The 13003-nt window shown below is 41.7% G+C and overlaps 1 protein-coding gene across 9 annotated transcripts in view; it reads left to right on the plus strand.

The window, feature by feature from the left end:
* The window catches only part of ralgapb (Ral GTPase activating protein non-catalytic subunit beta), a 191750-nt gene that overhangs the window by 111721 nt on the left and 67026 nt on the right, over window positions 1–13003 (plus strand). For all 9 annotated transcript variants that reach the window (XM_072244752.1, XM_072244759.1, XM_072244746.1 and 6 more), the window contains 4 exons: window positions 1786–1968; window positions 4845–4996; window positions 6967–7154; window positions 8649–8752. In XM_072244752.1, coding sequence (XP_072100853.1) covers window positions 1786–1968; window positions 4845–4996; window positions 6967–7154; window positions 8649–8752 — 627 coding nt within the window. The remainder of the gene's footprint in view (window positions 1–1785; window positions 1969–4844; window positions 4997–6966; window positions 7155–8648; window positions 8753–13003) is intronic.

A 13003-nucleotide genomic window follows, 5' to 3' on the forward strand; every position in this document is an offset into this window, starting at 1 on the left:
GAGTGCAGAGAAATTACACAGGGATGTTGCCGGACTTGAGAACCTGAGAAATAAGGAAGGTTGCACGGGTTAGGTTTTTATTCGTTATTCCCTAGCGTATAGAAGAATGAGGAGAGATTTGATAGTCATACAAAATTATGAGAGATATAGATAGGTTAAATGCAAACAGGCTTTTTCCACTGAGGTTGAGTGAGACTACAGCTAGAGGTCATGGGTCAAGGGTGAAAGGTGAAATGTTTAAGGGGGACATTAGGGGGATCTCCACTCAGAGGATGGTGAGAGTGTGGAACAAGCTGCCAACGGAAGTGGTGGTTGCGGATTTGATTTCAAAATGTAAGATACATTTGGATAGGTACATGGATGGGAAGGGGTATGGAGTGTAGTGTCTAGGTGTAGGTTGATGAGACTGGGTAGATTACTAATTCAGCACAGATTAGATAGGCTGAAGGTCCTGTTTCTGTGCTGTAATGTTCTATGACTGTTGTGTTTGTTATTTCCTGGATCATCAACAGAAGATGTTGTGAAAACACTAGAGCTTCAGATGCTGGATTTTGCAACAGCTTTTAAACATTTTTCAGGCTTTTTAAAAGAATTTATTTGTTCACTCTTGTGAAATTTGCTGTCCTTGTCAGTATATAGAATTGTCCGTCTTTAGCCCCTAACCAAGGCACATTGTTGGGTCTGTTGTTACATGTGGGCTAGCCTGGGTAACAGGCAGGTTTCCTTCTCTTGAAGGATATCAGGGTTTTTACAATGAACTAATGAACATTTCACAGAGAGTGACTTTTCTTTTCCAAGTTCAGGTTCATTTGATTATTTGGATTTTAATTCCTCAGTTCCCAGTGTGTGATATGAACTGCTGTCCCTGTGTGATATTCCACAATGTGTCAGTATTATACCAGAAGGCAGGATTTTAGTAGCCAGTGAAGTCATATCTTGTATTGCACTCGTGTCATTGACCTGACTTTGGCAAATATTTGTAGGGGGGAGGCCCTGTGTAACTCTCATCTAATTCAGTGTTTTGCATGCTTGAATTTGTAAAAATTAGCTATTTAATTTTCAAAGATGTAATGAAGGCAAAGTAAAACTGGGAACCTGAATGCCATCTCAGTGGGTTCAAATAAAGCTGGACAGAAGCATTAAAACATTGAAGTTTGGAGTATCTGTAGGATTGTACAACATAGAAACAGTCTCTTCAGTTGTTCATGTCCATTTCCACTAATCCAAATTGCCTACATTAGTTCTGTATCCTTCTGTGCCTGGCTACAGCACAAGAAAGGGCCCTTCGGACCATTGGGTTCATACCTGCTGTTGAGCACTCATTTTCCTACATGGATCCAGTTATATTCTCCCCACATCCCCATCATTTCACCCCAAGTTCTACCACTCACTTGTGAGAGGAGGTCAGAGCAGCTGGAGGGAAGCCATACAATCACAGGGGAATATACAGACTGCACCAGAGTTTGTGAGGCCACACCTCCACCAGTGTACCGTTGGCTTGAAGCAGCACTCAGGACAGAAATGGAACTGATGTGTGTTTTGCAGTATTTTCTACATTACAGTTCAATATGTGCTATCTCATAGAACAGCTGTTAGGGAATTGGACAAAACTTTAACCAGGCATGATTTTGGAATGAAGCTGTAAGAATGTGAGCAAAGTGGGAATAGGCCTTTCTCAGTATGTCAGACTGGCTCTGAAGATTCAGCACCCTCCTTTCCACCAGCCTTCTTGCTTTCTTTATCAGCTGATCATCCAGAATAGTTACTGTCTGTTCTGTTAAACAGGTAAAGGTGAGTGTGGACTCATCAGACCGAAAGCGTGCCATCAGTTCTGTGTGTGGCTACATCGTTTACCAGTGTAGCCGGCCTGCACCATTTCATTCCCGAGACCTACACTCCATGATAGTGGCAGCCTTTCAGTGTCTCTGTGTCTGGCTCACAGAACATTCGGACATGCTAAATGAAAAGGTACTTTTGACATCTGGTAGTTTGAATGACTCGTAACATTTTGTGTTATTCTTCTCTGTCACATTTTGACTGTTTCTTTCCACCCGCCATCATCATCTCCTGCTGGGGATTGTAAGAAAGAATTAGAAGAGTGGAGAAGCATAGAACTTCCCAAGTTAGTTCAGAAATGAGAAATCAGTCTTCATCCCTCTATCATTAATACACGCAAATTAGAGAATGTAAGAAAATAAGAACAAGGTTAGGACTCAGGCCTGACCTGTGATCAGTTCATTCTCAGTTGATCTGCTCCAGGCCTCAATTTGCTGGTCCTTCAAAATTGTATCTGTTCCTCTTTAAATTTCTCCAATAAAGATAAGCTTAATTGCCACATGTACATTAAAGCATGCAGTGAAATGTGTCTTTGAGTCAAATCAAATCAGCAAGGATCGTGTTGAGGGCAGCCTGCAAGTGTCACCACCCTTGCTGTGCTGTGTTATGGTGCATTGTGCAACATAAAACAACAACATTTAACAATTATAAAGAACGATGTAAAATTAAAGTGAGAAGTATGGATATGGAATAATATGTGCTATGATCTTAAGTGGGAAGCTAAATCATTAAAATATTTAGGAATAATCCTGCCGAAGGATCTTTCAACGCTGTCACAGGTAAATTATGGGCCATTAATCTCAGAGATAAAAGCAGATATGCATAGATGGAATCTTATCCCCTTTTTAAGTTTAAATTCAAGGATAAATACTATAAAAATGAACATTCTCCCTTGGTTACTGTATCTTTTCCGGACTTTACCTGTGGAGGTGGATGATAATCAATTCAGGGAATGGGACAAATGGATTTTCCGCTTTATCTAGCAAGGAAAGAAACCTAGAATTCAATATAACACCTTACAGTTAGGGAAGGAAGGAGGAGGTATGGTTCTTCCTTGTTTGAGAAATTATTTTTATGCTTCACAGATAACCCCTCTGTTATATTGGTGTAATAGGGAATATAAGGCTAGATGGAAGGAAATAGAATTTGGATTGGTTGACAGTTTTCCTCTACAGGCCTCAATAGCTGACAAAGGATTGATGGCCCAATTGGAAAAGTTTAAAAACAGTTGGATAAATCTTACATTAAAAGTATGGCAGAAGGTGGTTAATTCATGTGGAATCAATAACATGTTAGAACTTTTCAGATGGTGTGCATATGATACCAAATTCCTTCCCAACAGAGGAGATAAAAGATTTGAACTATGGATAAAGAAAGGTCTTACAACCTACCTCTCATTTATACATAAAAGAGCATTACAAAGTTTCCAATTCCTGCAGGACAAGCATGGCCTAGAACACAATGACTTTTTCAGGTACCTTCAAGTACAACACTATGTTAACCAGAGTTGTAGATATACAGACCTATCAACAGTAGAATTAGAATTTTTCAAGATCCTGAATTCGGCTTGCAGTTCAATACCTAATAAATCAGTTTCTCGATTATATAATGCACTCTCCCATGTTAAAAATGTAAACACATTGTATATTAAAGAGAAATGGGAGAAGTGGGGTTGGTACTTTCAGAGGAGGCTTGGGGGAAAATCTGCAGCTTTCAGTGGTCTTCGACTAATTCTTTGACTTGGAGAGAACATTGTTGGAAAAATATTATAAGATACTTCAAGACCCCATATCAGGAAAAATATAAAGACACAAACGTGGCGTGTTGGAGAAGGTGCGGCTCCAAGGAGGCAAATCGTTTCCATATTTTCTGGGATTGCCCTAAATTAAGTCTATATTGGAAAGGTATTCATAGAACATTAGTTAAGGTACTTAAGACCCAGATACCTCTGAACTTTGAGACGCTCTATTTGGGGCATGTATTGTTTCTTGAACAGAAGAAAGATATAAAGTTGCTGCAGGCCCTTTTAGCGGCAAGTAAGAAATCAATCACTAGAAACTGGCTAAATCCAATACCACCTACATTAGAAGATTGGCACAAAATAATCTTGGAAATATTTAAAATGGAAAAGATGACTTACTCCCTGAGAATTCAAAAAGAAAAATTTTATCAAATCTGGAATAAATGGATTGAATATATAACCCCAAAGCGAGCAGACTTTAGATGACTCTCCTAATGATTTATACTGCTCTTCTCATCAACACAGTAATATTGCTAACGTAAGCACCTCTGGTCTAAATGTTTACTGCTTTTGTTTTTTTTTGGAAAATAGAGAATTAACACAAGTAAAGAAAAAGATTTGGGAAAGGGATAAAAAATGATAAAATTAAGTGAATAAGTACATAGGGATTGGATAATTATGTTTGGGGGCAGGAGCAAGCATGAACAAGTTAGGATATAAACACCTACAACGGTTGTTACATAGGCTTACATACAACATTTTGGACCAGAAGAAATGGTCCAGAAGAGATGTATGGAAATTATTATTAATCCACTATTATTACTATTTTTCTTAACAACTAATATCATTACTTGGCCTAATAGATTAGAATTTCAACTGTACATAATTATCTATTTAAGTGTCTAATTTCTTTTTATATCATCTTAATGTGTACTTAGGAATGTATAAATAATTATAGTTTTATACATATAAAAAAATGGAAAAGGTTATACATGTGAAAAAAGTACATGATACTTGTGAATTCCTTATCCAAATAAAAAATTATAAAAAAGAAAAAAAAAGGAATAATATGTGCATAAATACATAACACCATGTATTTACAATGTAAACAGCTTTATAAAAGGTAGTTTAAAAGTGTTTACAGTGCAGTGATTGAGGTAATAGCGAGAGGTGGGTAGGGTTAACTAGGATGGTTGATCAGATTAACTTTTAAGATGGCGCATGAAGTTTTTGTTTTAATAGCCTAATTTTCTATCTGCTTTATCAGGACTGCCTGATTGAGGTGCTGGAGATTGTGGAGCTGGGTATCTCAGGAAGCAAGTCAAAGACTAGTGATCAGGAGGTGCGATACAAGGGAGATAAGGAGCTGAACCCTGCTTCAATGCGGGTGAAGGATGCTGCTGAAGCTACACTTACTTGGTAAGAGGAGTAACTAACAGTTAAAGACAGATTTCCCTGGATTGATTCCCCAATTCCAGTACAGCTTTAACTCACTTTGAAGGCAGAAACCCAAATAGTTCAGTTTTATTCCTGGCAGTACAAAACAGATTCTGTTATATTCAGACAGAAGTGTGTACTCGTTCTGTATTATACATAACTGGTGTTGTTTATCTCTGCTCCATTGGGCAGTAGTGCTGAGCTACAAACCCAGAGATTCCAATGACAGTAAAAATAGGAACTGACATAAAATTCCAACTGGTGCACGAATTTCCCTTCCTAAAGTCTGCAGAAGGACTTGGCAGATTGGGAGAATGGGCAAAGATGTGGGATTTGGAATACGGTGTAGAGAAGTGTATGGTCATGCACTTTTTGTAGAAAGAATAAAGATGTAGACTTTTTGTAAACAAGGAAAATATTTAAAAATCAGAGTTGCAAAGGGATTTGGGAGCCCTTGTGCAGGATTCCTTAAAGATTAACTTTCAGATAGAGTTAATGGTGAGGAAGGCAAGTGCAATGGCAGCAGTCATTTTTAGAGGGCAAGGTTGTAATGCTGAGGCTTTATCAGCAAACACGGGGAAATCTGCAGATGCTGGAAATTCAAGCAGCACACACAAAATGCTGGTGGAACGCAGCAGGCCAGGCAGCATCTATAGGAAGAAGTACAGTCGACGTTTCAGGCCGAGACCCTTTGTCAGGACTAACTGAAAGAAGAGATAGTAAGAGATTTGAGGGGGGGGGGGGAGATTTGAAATGATAGGAGAAGACAGGAGGGGGAGGGTTAGAGCTAGGAGCTGGAAAGTGGATTGGCAAAAGGGATACAAGGCTGGAGAAGGAAGAGGATCATGGGACGGAAGACCTAGGGAGAAAGAAAGGGGGAGGGGAGTGCCAGAGGAAGACGGAGAGCAGGCAAGGAGTAATTGTGAGAGGGACAGAGAGAGAAAAAAGGGAGGAAAATATATATAAATAAATAAGGGACAGGGTGAGAACGGGAGGAGGGGCATTAACAGAAGTCAGTGTTCATGCCATCAGGTTGGAGGCTACCCAGACGTAATATAAGGTGTTGTTCCTCCAACCTGAGTGTGGCTTCATCTTTACAGTAGAGGAGGCCGTGGATAGACATGTCAGAATGGGAATGGGACGTGGAATTAAAATGTGTGGCCACTGGGAGATCCTGCTTTCTCTGGTGGACAGAGTGTAGATGGCTTTATCAGCTATTGGTCAGACCACATTTGTAATTTTATGAGCAGTTTTAGGCCTAATATCTAAGACAATGTGATAGGATTGTAGCAGATCCAGAGGAGGTTCACGAGAATTATCCCAGGAATGAAAGGGTTAGTCTACAAGTAGTACACACAAAATGCTGAGTTCCTCCAGCATTTTGTGTGTGTTGCTTGGATTTCCAGCATCTGCAAATTTTCTCTTGTTAATGTGTGAGTAGTGTTTGATGGCTTTAGGCTGAAGTTTAGAAGAATAGGTGGGGGATTTCATTGAAACTTATTGAATATTGAAAGCTTAGAGTGGATGTGGAGAGAACATCTCCAACAGTGGGACAGTTTAGGACCAGAAGGTGCTGCCTTGGAATAGAATGATGTCTCTTTGGAACAGAGGTGAGGAGGAATTTCTTTAGCCAGGGATGGTGAACCTATGGAGTTCATTGCTACAGGCGGCTGTGGAGGCCAAGTCATTGAGTATATTTAAGGTGGAGGTTAATATTGCTTGATCATTAAGTGTGTCAAAGGTTATGGGGAGAAGGCAGGGAAACAGAGCTGAGAGGGAAAATAAATCAGCCATAATAGAATGGCAGAGCAGACTTAATGGGTCATATAGTTTCATTCTTCTATGTTTTATGGCTGTATGATGTAGAATTGTATTAGCATGGAATTTGCTTTGTATATGGTGTCCTTTTTTTAATATGCATTAAACAGCTGTAACATTCCTTTCTTTCCCAGTATAATGCAGATACTTGGAGCATTCCCCTCTCCTAGTGGGCCTGCCTCACCATGCAGTCTTCTGAATGAAGAGACACTAATTAAGTACTCCAGATTGACCTCAACCAGCAAGAACCACTTCAGATACTTTGTCTTGGATAACAGCATCATCTTAGCAATGCTAGAACAGCCCCTGGGCAATGATCAGAGTAAGTTTTAAATCTCTGTCAGGTTAAGTACATCATCATTTTTATGTATGTAGATTTTGAGCTCATGGTGGAAAAGGAAGATCAGTTTCATTAAAGGTGCTCAAGAAAGACAAACTTTGAAGCCCTGTCCTACTTTCTTTGTACTCCAGCTTTGTGGTAGACCTTTCTGAGCAGGCAAATGGGTGACTTTAATCATCTGATATAAAGTGAAAAATCTAGGCACCCCAGTAGTTTGGTGGTTTTAAGTATATCTTTCAACTTCCTCCTTAACTTCCTCTGTAATAAGAGCAACCCTAGCTTCACCATTCTATTCCACACAAAGCCCCTGAGGTCTGGAATCTTTCTCTTCTGCTCTATCTCTAAATGGCCTCATATCTGTCCTGATGTTTGTTGCTAAGAGCTGTGTACAGTTTTCCAGTTATAGTCAAAACCTTGTTTTCTAACTTCCTGGTTCTTGTACTCCATAACTTTGCTTGTAAGAGATGGCATCCCATTTCTTTTCTCAACCTGTTCTGCCTTTTCAACCATTTACATACATATATCACTAATCCTGTATCTATTTGAGAATATTGTCTCTTCCTTATTCTTCCTGACAACATGTAAAATTTTTCATTTTCCTGTGTAAGATTACGCAGACATTACTGAGCTGAGTCCTGTTGTTCAGTCATTTTCTTCAGCTTATTTTTAAATTAATAAATGATCTTTTAAGAATCACAAGATTCTAGAATGGTTCCAGAAGACTGAAAAATTGCACTCTTCAAGAAGGGAGAGAGACAGAAGAAAGAAAATTATAGACCAGTTAGTCTGACCTCAGTGGTTGGGAAGATTTTGGAGTCGGTTTCAGGGTACTTGGAGGCAAATGATAAAATAGGCTGTAATCAGCATGGTTTCCTGGAGGGAAAATCTTGCATGACATATCTGTTAGAATTCTTTGAAGAAATAACAAGCAGGATAGACAAAGGGCAATCGATTGATATTGTTTACTTGGATTTTGAGAAGACCTTTGACATGGTGCCACATATGAGGCTGCCTAACAAGCTACGAGCCCATGGTATTACAGGGGAGGTTCCAGCATGGAAAAAAAGCAGTGACTGATTGGCAGCAGACAAAGAGTGGGAATAAAGGGAGCCTTTGATGGTTGGCTGCCAGTGGTTAGTGGTGTCCAGTGGTTGTTTGTAAAATAAATAAATAGATTCTATTAATCATTCTAACTTTAAGTTGTATTTCAGTATTCAGTGGTGAATCTATGGAATTCATTGCCACAGACAGCTGTGGAGGCCAAGTCATTGGGTATATTTAAAGTGGAGATTGAAAGGTCCTTAATTAGTCAGGGCATCAAAGGTTACAGGGAAAAGGCAGGCGAATGTAGTTGAGAGGGAAAATAAATCAGCCATGATGGAATGGTAGAGCAGGCTTGATGGGTTGAATGGCCTAATTTTGCTCCTGTGTCTTATGGTCTTACTCTGCCTTGTGTTTCGTCTGCTCTTCCAATAGACCCTTGCCCATCCGTTACTATGCTGCTCCGGGGAATGTCTGGAAGGCATGCGTGGACCATGCAGCTCCATCACCAGCCAAGAGGATCTCGAGCAAACCAAAAGGTTTGAATTCAATGCCCCAGTGCTATATTACCCAAAGTAACAGCACCATATTCTTCACCTTAAAGTGATAAGCCTGCATTAGTTTTATATATGGAAACTTATAACTCCACTTATGGCTGAATTACCTCCAGGCAGAAAGGAGCAATAAGGCAGCAGTGTGCATGCTGGTAGTGCGGGTAGCTAACAGGGCCAAGAAGACATTCCATTGAGCAAGTATTGGCCGGTGTATTTTTCACTTACAGGTGTACCAGTAATTTCACATTTGATAGAAATGTGTAGTACTCATATAGTTCAACATATTCATCAGAGTTTGATGCTTGAGCTGAATTCTGCACACTCAAAGCAGCAATGTGTGGCATCAAGGAGCCTTACTAACTTAAAGGCAGTGAATCCTCCACTGACTGGAATCGCTTCTGTCACTAGTGAAGAGATGGCTGATGTTGTTGAAGACCATCTCAGTCTCAGGACATTGTTCTAGGAGTTTCGGGCAGTGTTCTAAGTCCAAACATCTTCAACAGTGATGTTCCATGCATTATAAAGTTGGGAAGGGCAATGTTCAGTGACAGTTGCCTAGGATTCAGTTTCATTTGTATTCCTTTAGATCGTGAAGCCATCTATCCTGATATGCAACAAGACTTGGGCAATGTTCATAGATAGGTCAATAAGTAGTAAGTAACTTGCATGCCACACGTGCCAGGAATGACCATCTCTGATAAGAGAGAACTTAGCCACCTTCTTGAACTTAATGACATTGCCGTCTCTCTATTTTCCAACCATCAACATTTCAGGGATCACCGATAAACAAAAACTTAAATGACTTCTACGTAAATATTGTGTTTGTCAGAGCAGGTCAGGGTCAGGGTGAGGTATTAGGAGTGACCCATCTCCCCTGTTTCCAGCGTCAATAAAGCATGAGTCGGCAGTGATTTGATGTTGCCCTGGATGTGCTGGATAGACCCCCATCACCCTGTGCATTCACATCTATCTTTAGTCTGGAGGTTCAGTGTATATGACTACAAGGTACACTGCAACAGCCACATGAAAATGTGGCCGCGAGGACAAGACAGATACTGGGTATCCTGTAGCAAATGACTCACCTCCTGACATATTTTAACCCTCCAAGATAAGTCAGGAGTGTGATAGAAAACTCACAAGTTATATGGATAAGTACAAATAAAACAGTACTCTATCAGCTAGGGCTGATCCAGGGCAAAGATTCAAAACTTCATTTAATTTTATTCTCGAAGTATGCATGTGCGATACAATTCTGATACTTGTCTGCACCAGATAGCTATTAAATACAGAGAGACCATGGGTGTTGGTGAAAGAAAAGATATCAGTACACAAAAAAGAAAACAAAACTCGCAGACCCCAAAATTCCCCCCTCCGCACAGCAAAAAACAGCCATGGTAACAATCACCAACCCGCTACGCATAACAATCCCTGATTCTCTCATAGAAAAGAACAGCAGCAGTAGTACTGAACACCCACACCACACCACGCCACTGCCACAACTACTATCACATTACACACATCACCCACCTGCCAATCAGCCACAAGATGGGAAGTATCTCTTCATCTGCATACAAGGAGTGCAGCCATGCAAACTCAGTCCTTTTGTAAAGAATGACCACCAATCCAGCTGCTGACCATCTCTGACCCTCTCCGCATTCACCTCAATGCCTTAATCTTCCTCGCCACTTTGAGGTGGAGTTGTTCATGACCCCATGCCTCTTCTGGTCTTTTCGGTAAGTCAGCTTTTGTTCTCGGACCTTTTCGGCCCCCCTCGTGATCTCCACGAGGCAGCTTTCCGGACACACTATAGCACTGGATCCTTCACTGCCGCTGCAAGCTGATTGTCGCAGGCTCCAACAGTTTCCATAATACAAACAAGACAAAAAGAACAAGTGAAAGGCGTAGAAAAACAACAAGCCGCCTTGTTATCCAAACACTGCTCTAAACATTCAATGTGGCAAAAATGTGTGACACCTATAAAACTCACTACAGTTATCTGCCAGGCAGTTCTATCAATGCCTCCCAAGCCACCAGCATGTCCTTTACCATTAACAACCATATGTCAACTTGCTTTTCTCCAAGTCACAGAGCAACCTGACTCAGAAGTCTATTACAGGTCCTTATTTGTCACTGGGTCTAAATGCTGAAACTTCCCACCCTGTGAGGCTGCAGATGACCTTTACTGGGCTTGAAGGTCCATGTGTGTGCATGGGTGAGAGGGAGGAACGGGCTTGTCTTGCTGTTGTTTTGTTGCTTGTTGTGTTCTGTGTTGTTCTGCTGAGCATTGTGGCCATGCTCTGTTGGCGCTGAATTGTGTGGTTACACTTGCGGGCTGCCCCCAACACTTCCTTAGGTCATGTCGGTTGTTAATGACGCATTTCACGGTATATTTCAATGTACTTGAGATAATTACATCTGAATCTGTGGAACCACAGCCACCTTCTTATGGTCAGTCAGAGATGACAGTAAACGCCAAACTTGATGGCAGTGCTTTCCCTCCCAAAAAAAATGAAGAAATCTAAAATAACCCCTAAAGGAATTTTAGATTCATAGAATCATACAACAAAGAAAGAGGCCCTTTTGTATAAATGGATACTAACAAGATGTCCATCTAACCTAGTCCCAATTGCCTGCATTTAGCCCATATCTCTCTATCTCAGATTTTCCACCTTTTTGATTCCATGGAACAATACCATTAAGCAAGGGATCCAGGTTGGGAACTCCTGCTCTATAACTCTTTCCTGTCCACGTACCTGTCAAAATGTCCCTCCTAGCACCTCATAAACCCATGACTCTGACGTCATCCCGGAGGACTGGAAGATTGCAAATGTCACTCCAATCTTTAAGAAGGGAGGAAGGCAAAAGAAAGGAAATTATAAGCCAGTTAACATAATCTCAGTGGTTGGGCCCCCCCCCCCGGTGTCCCTGACAACAACACCTGCAAGAAGTGCATCCAGCTGCAGCTCCTAACAAACCGCGTTAGGGAACTGGAGCAGGAGCTGGATGACCTGCGGATCATTCGGGAGAATGAGGAGATTATAGATAGCAGCTACAGGGAGGTAGTTACGCCAAAGGAGCAGCACACAGGTAATTGGGTTACCGTCAGGCGAGGGAAGAGGAAAGGGCAGGCAGAGCAGGATTTCCCTGTGGCCATTCCCCTCAACAACAAGTATACCACATTGGATACTGTTGGGGGGGGGGGGCGGGGGGATGACTTACCTGGGACAAGCTGCGGCAGCCGGATCTCTGGCACTGAGTCTGCTTCTGCAGTGCAGAAGGGAGGGTGGAAGAGGAGGAGTGTGGTTGTGATAGGGGACTCGATAGTTAGAGGTACAGACAGGAGGTTCTGACAGAGACTCCCAGATGGTTTGTTGCCTCCCGGGTGCCAGGGTCAAGGATGTCTCTGATCACGTGCACAGCATTCTGAAGTGGGAGGGTGATCAGCCAGATGTCATGGTACACATCGGTACCATTGACGTAGGAAGAAAGAGTGAGGAGGTCCTGGAGAGTGAGTATAGAGAGCTTGGTAGGAAGTTAAAAAGCAGGACCTCAAGGGTGGTAATCTCAGGATTGCTACCTGTGACACGTGTCAGTGAGGGTAAGAATAGGATGCTCTGGCGGTTGAACACGTGGCTGAAGGAACTGGTGTAGGGGGCAGGGTTTTAGATTTCAGGATTATTTGGACCTGTTCTGGGGCAGGTGGGACCTGTACGAGGGAGACGGGTTACACCTGAACTAAAAGGGGACCAATATCCTTGCAGAGAGGTTTGTTAGTGCTATTGGGGAGGGTTTAAACTAGATTTGCAGGGGGATGGGAACCAGAGTGCCAGAGCAGATAGTGGAGCAGGGGTGAAATAAATAATGTTAAAAGTTCATTCAAAGTCTGAAACAGAAGAGTTACGTGTGGTGGTAATAATCTTCTGAAGTGTGCCTATTTCACTGCGAGGAGTATTGTGGGAAAGGCTGACGAGCTGGGGGTGTGGATTGACACATGGGATTACTACATTATAGACATTAGTGAAACTTGGCTACAGGAGGGGCAGGACTGGCAGCTTAACGTTCCAGGGTTCCGATGTTTCAGACGTGATAGAGGCAGAGGGATGAAGGGTGGGGGGGGGTGGCATTGCTAGTCAGAGAAGATGTTACAGCAGTGCTCAGGCAGGACAGATTAGAGGGCTTGTCTACCGAGGCCATATGGGTGGAGCTGAGAAACAGGAAAGGTATGACCACATTAAT

Source organism: Mobula birostris, chromosome 2, assembly GCF_030028105.1.
Source record: "Mobula birostris isolate sMobBir1 chromosome 2, sMobBir1.hap1, whole genome shotgun sequence".
NCBI lineage: Eukaryota > Metazoa > Chordata > Chondrichthyes > Myliobatiformes > Myliobatidae > Mobula > Mobula birostris.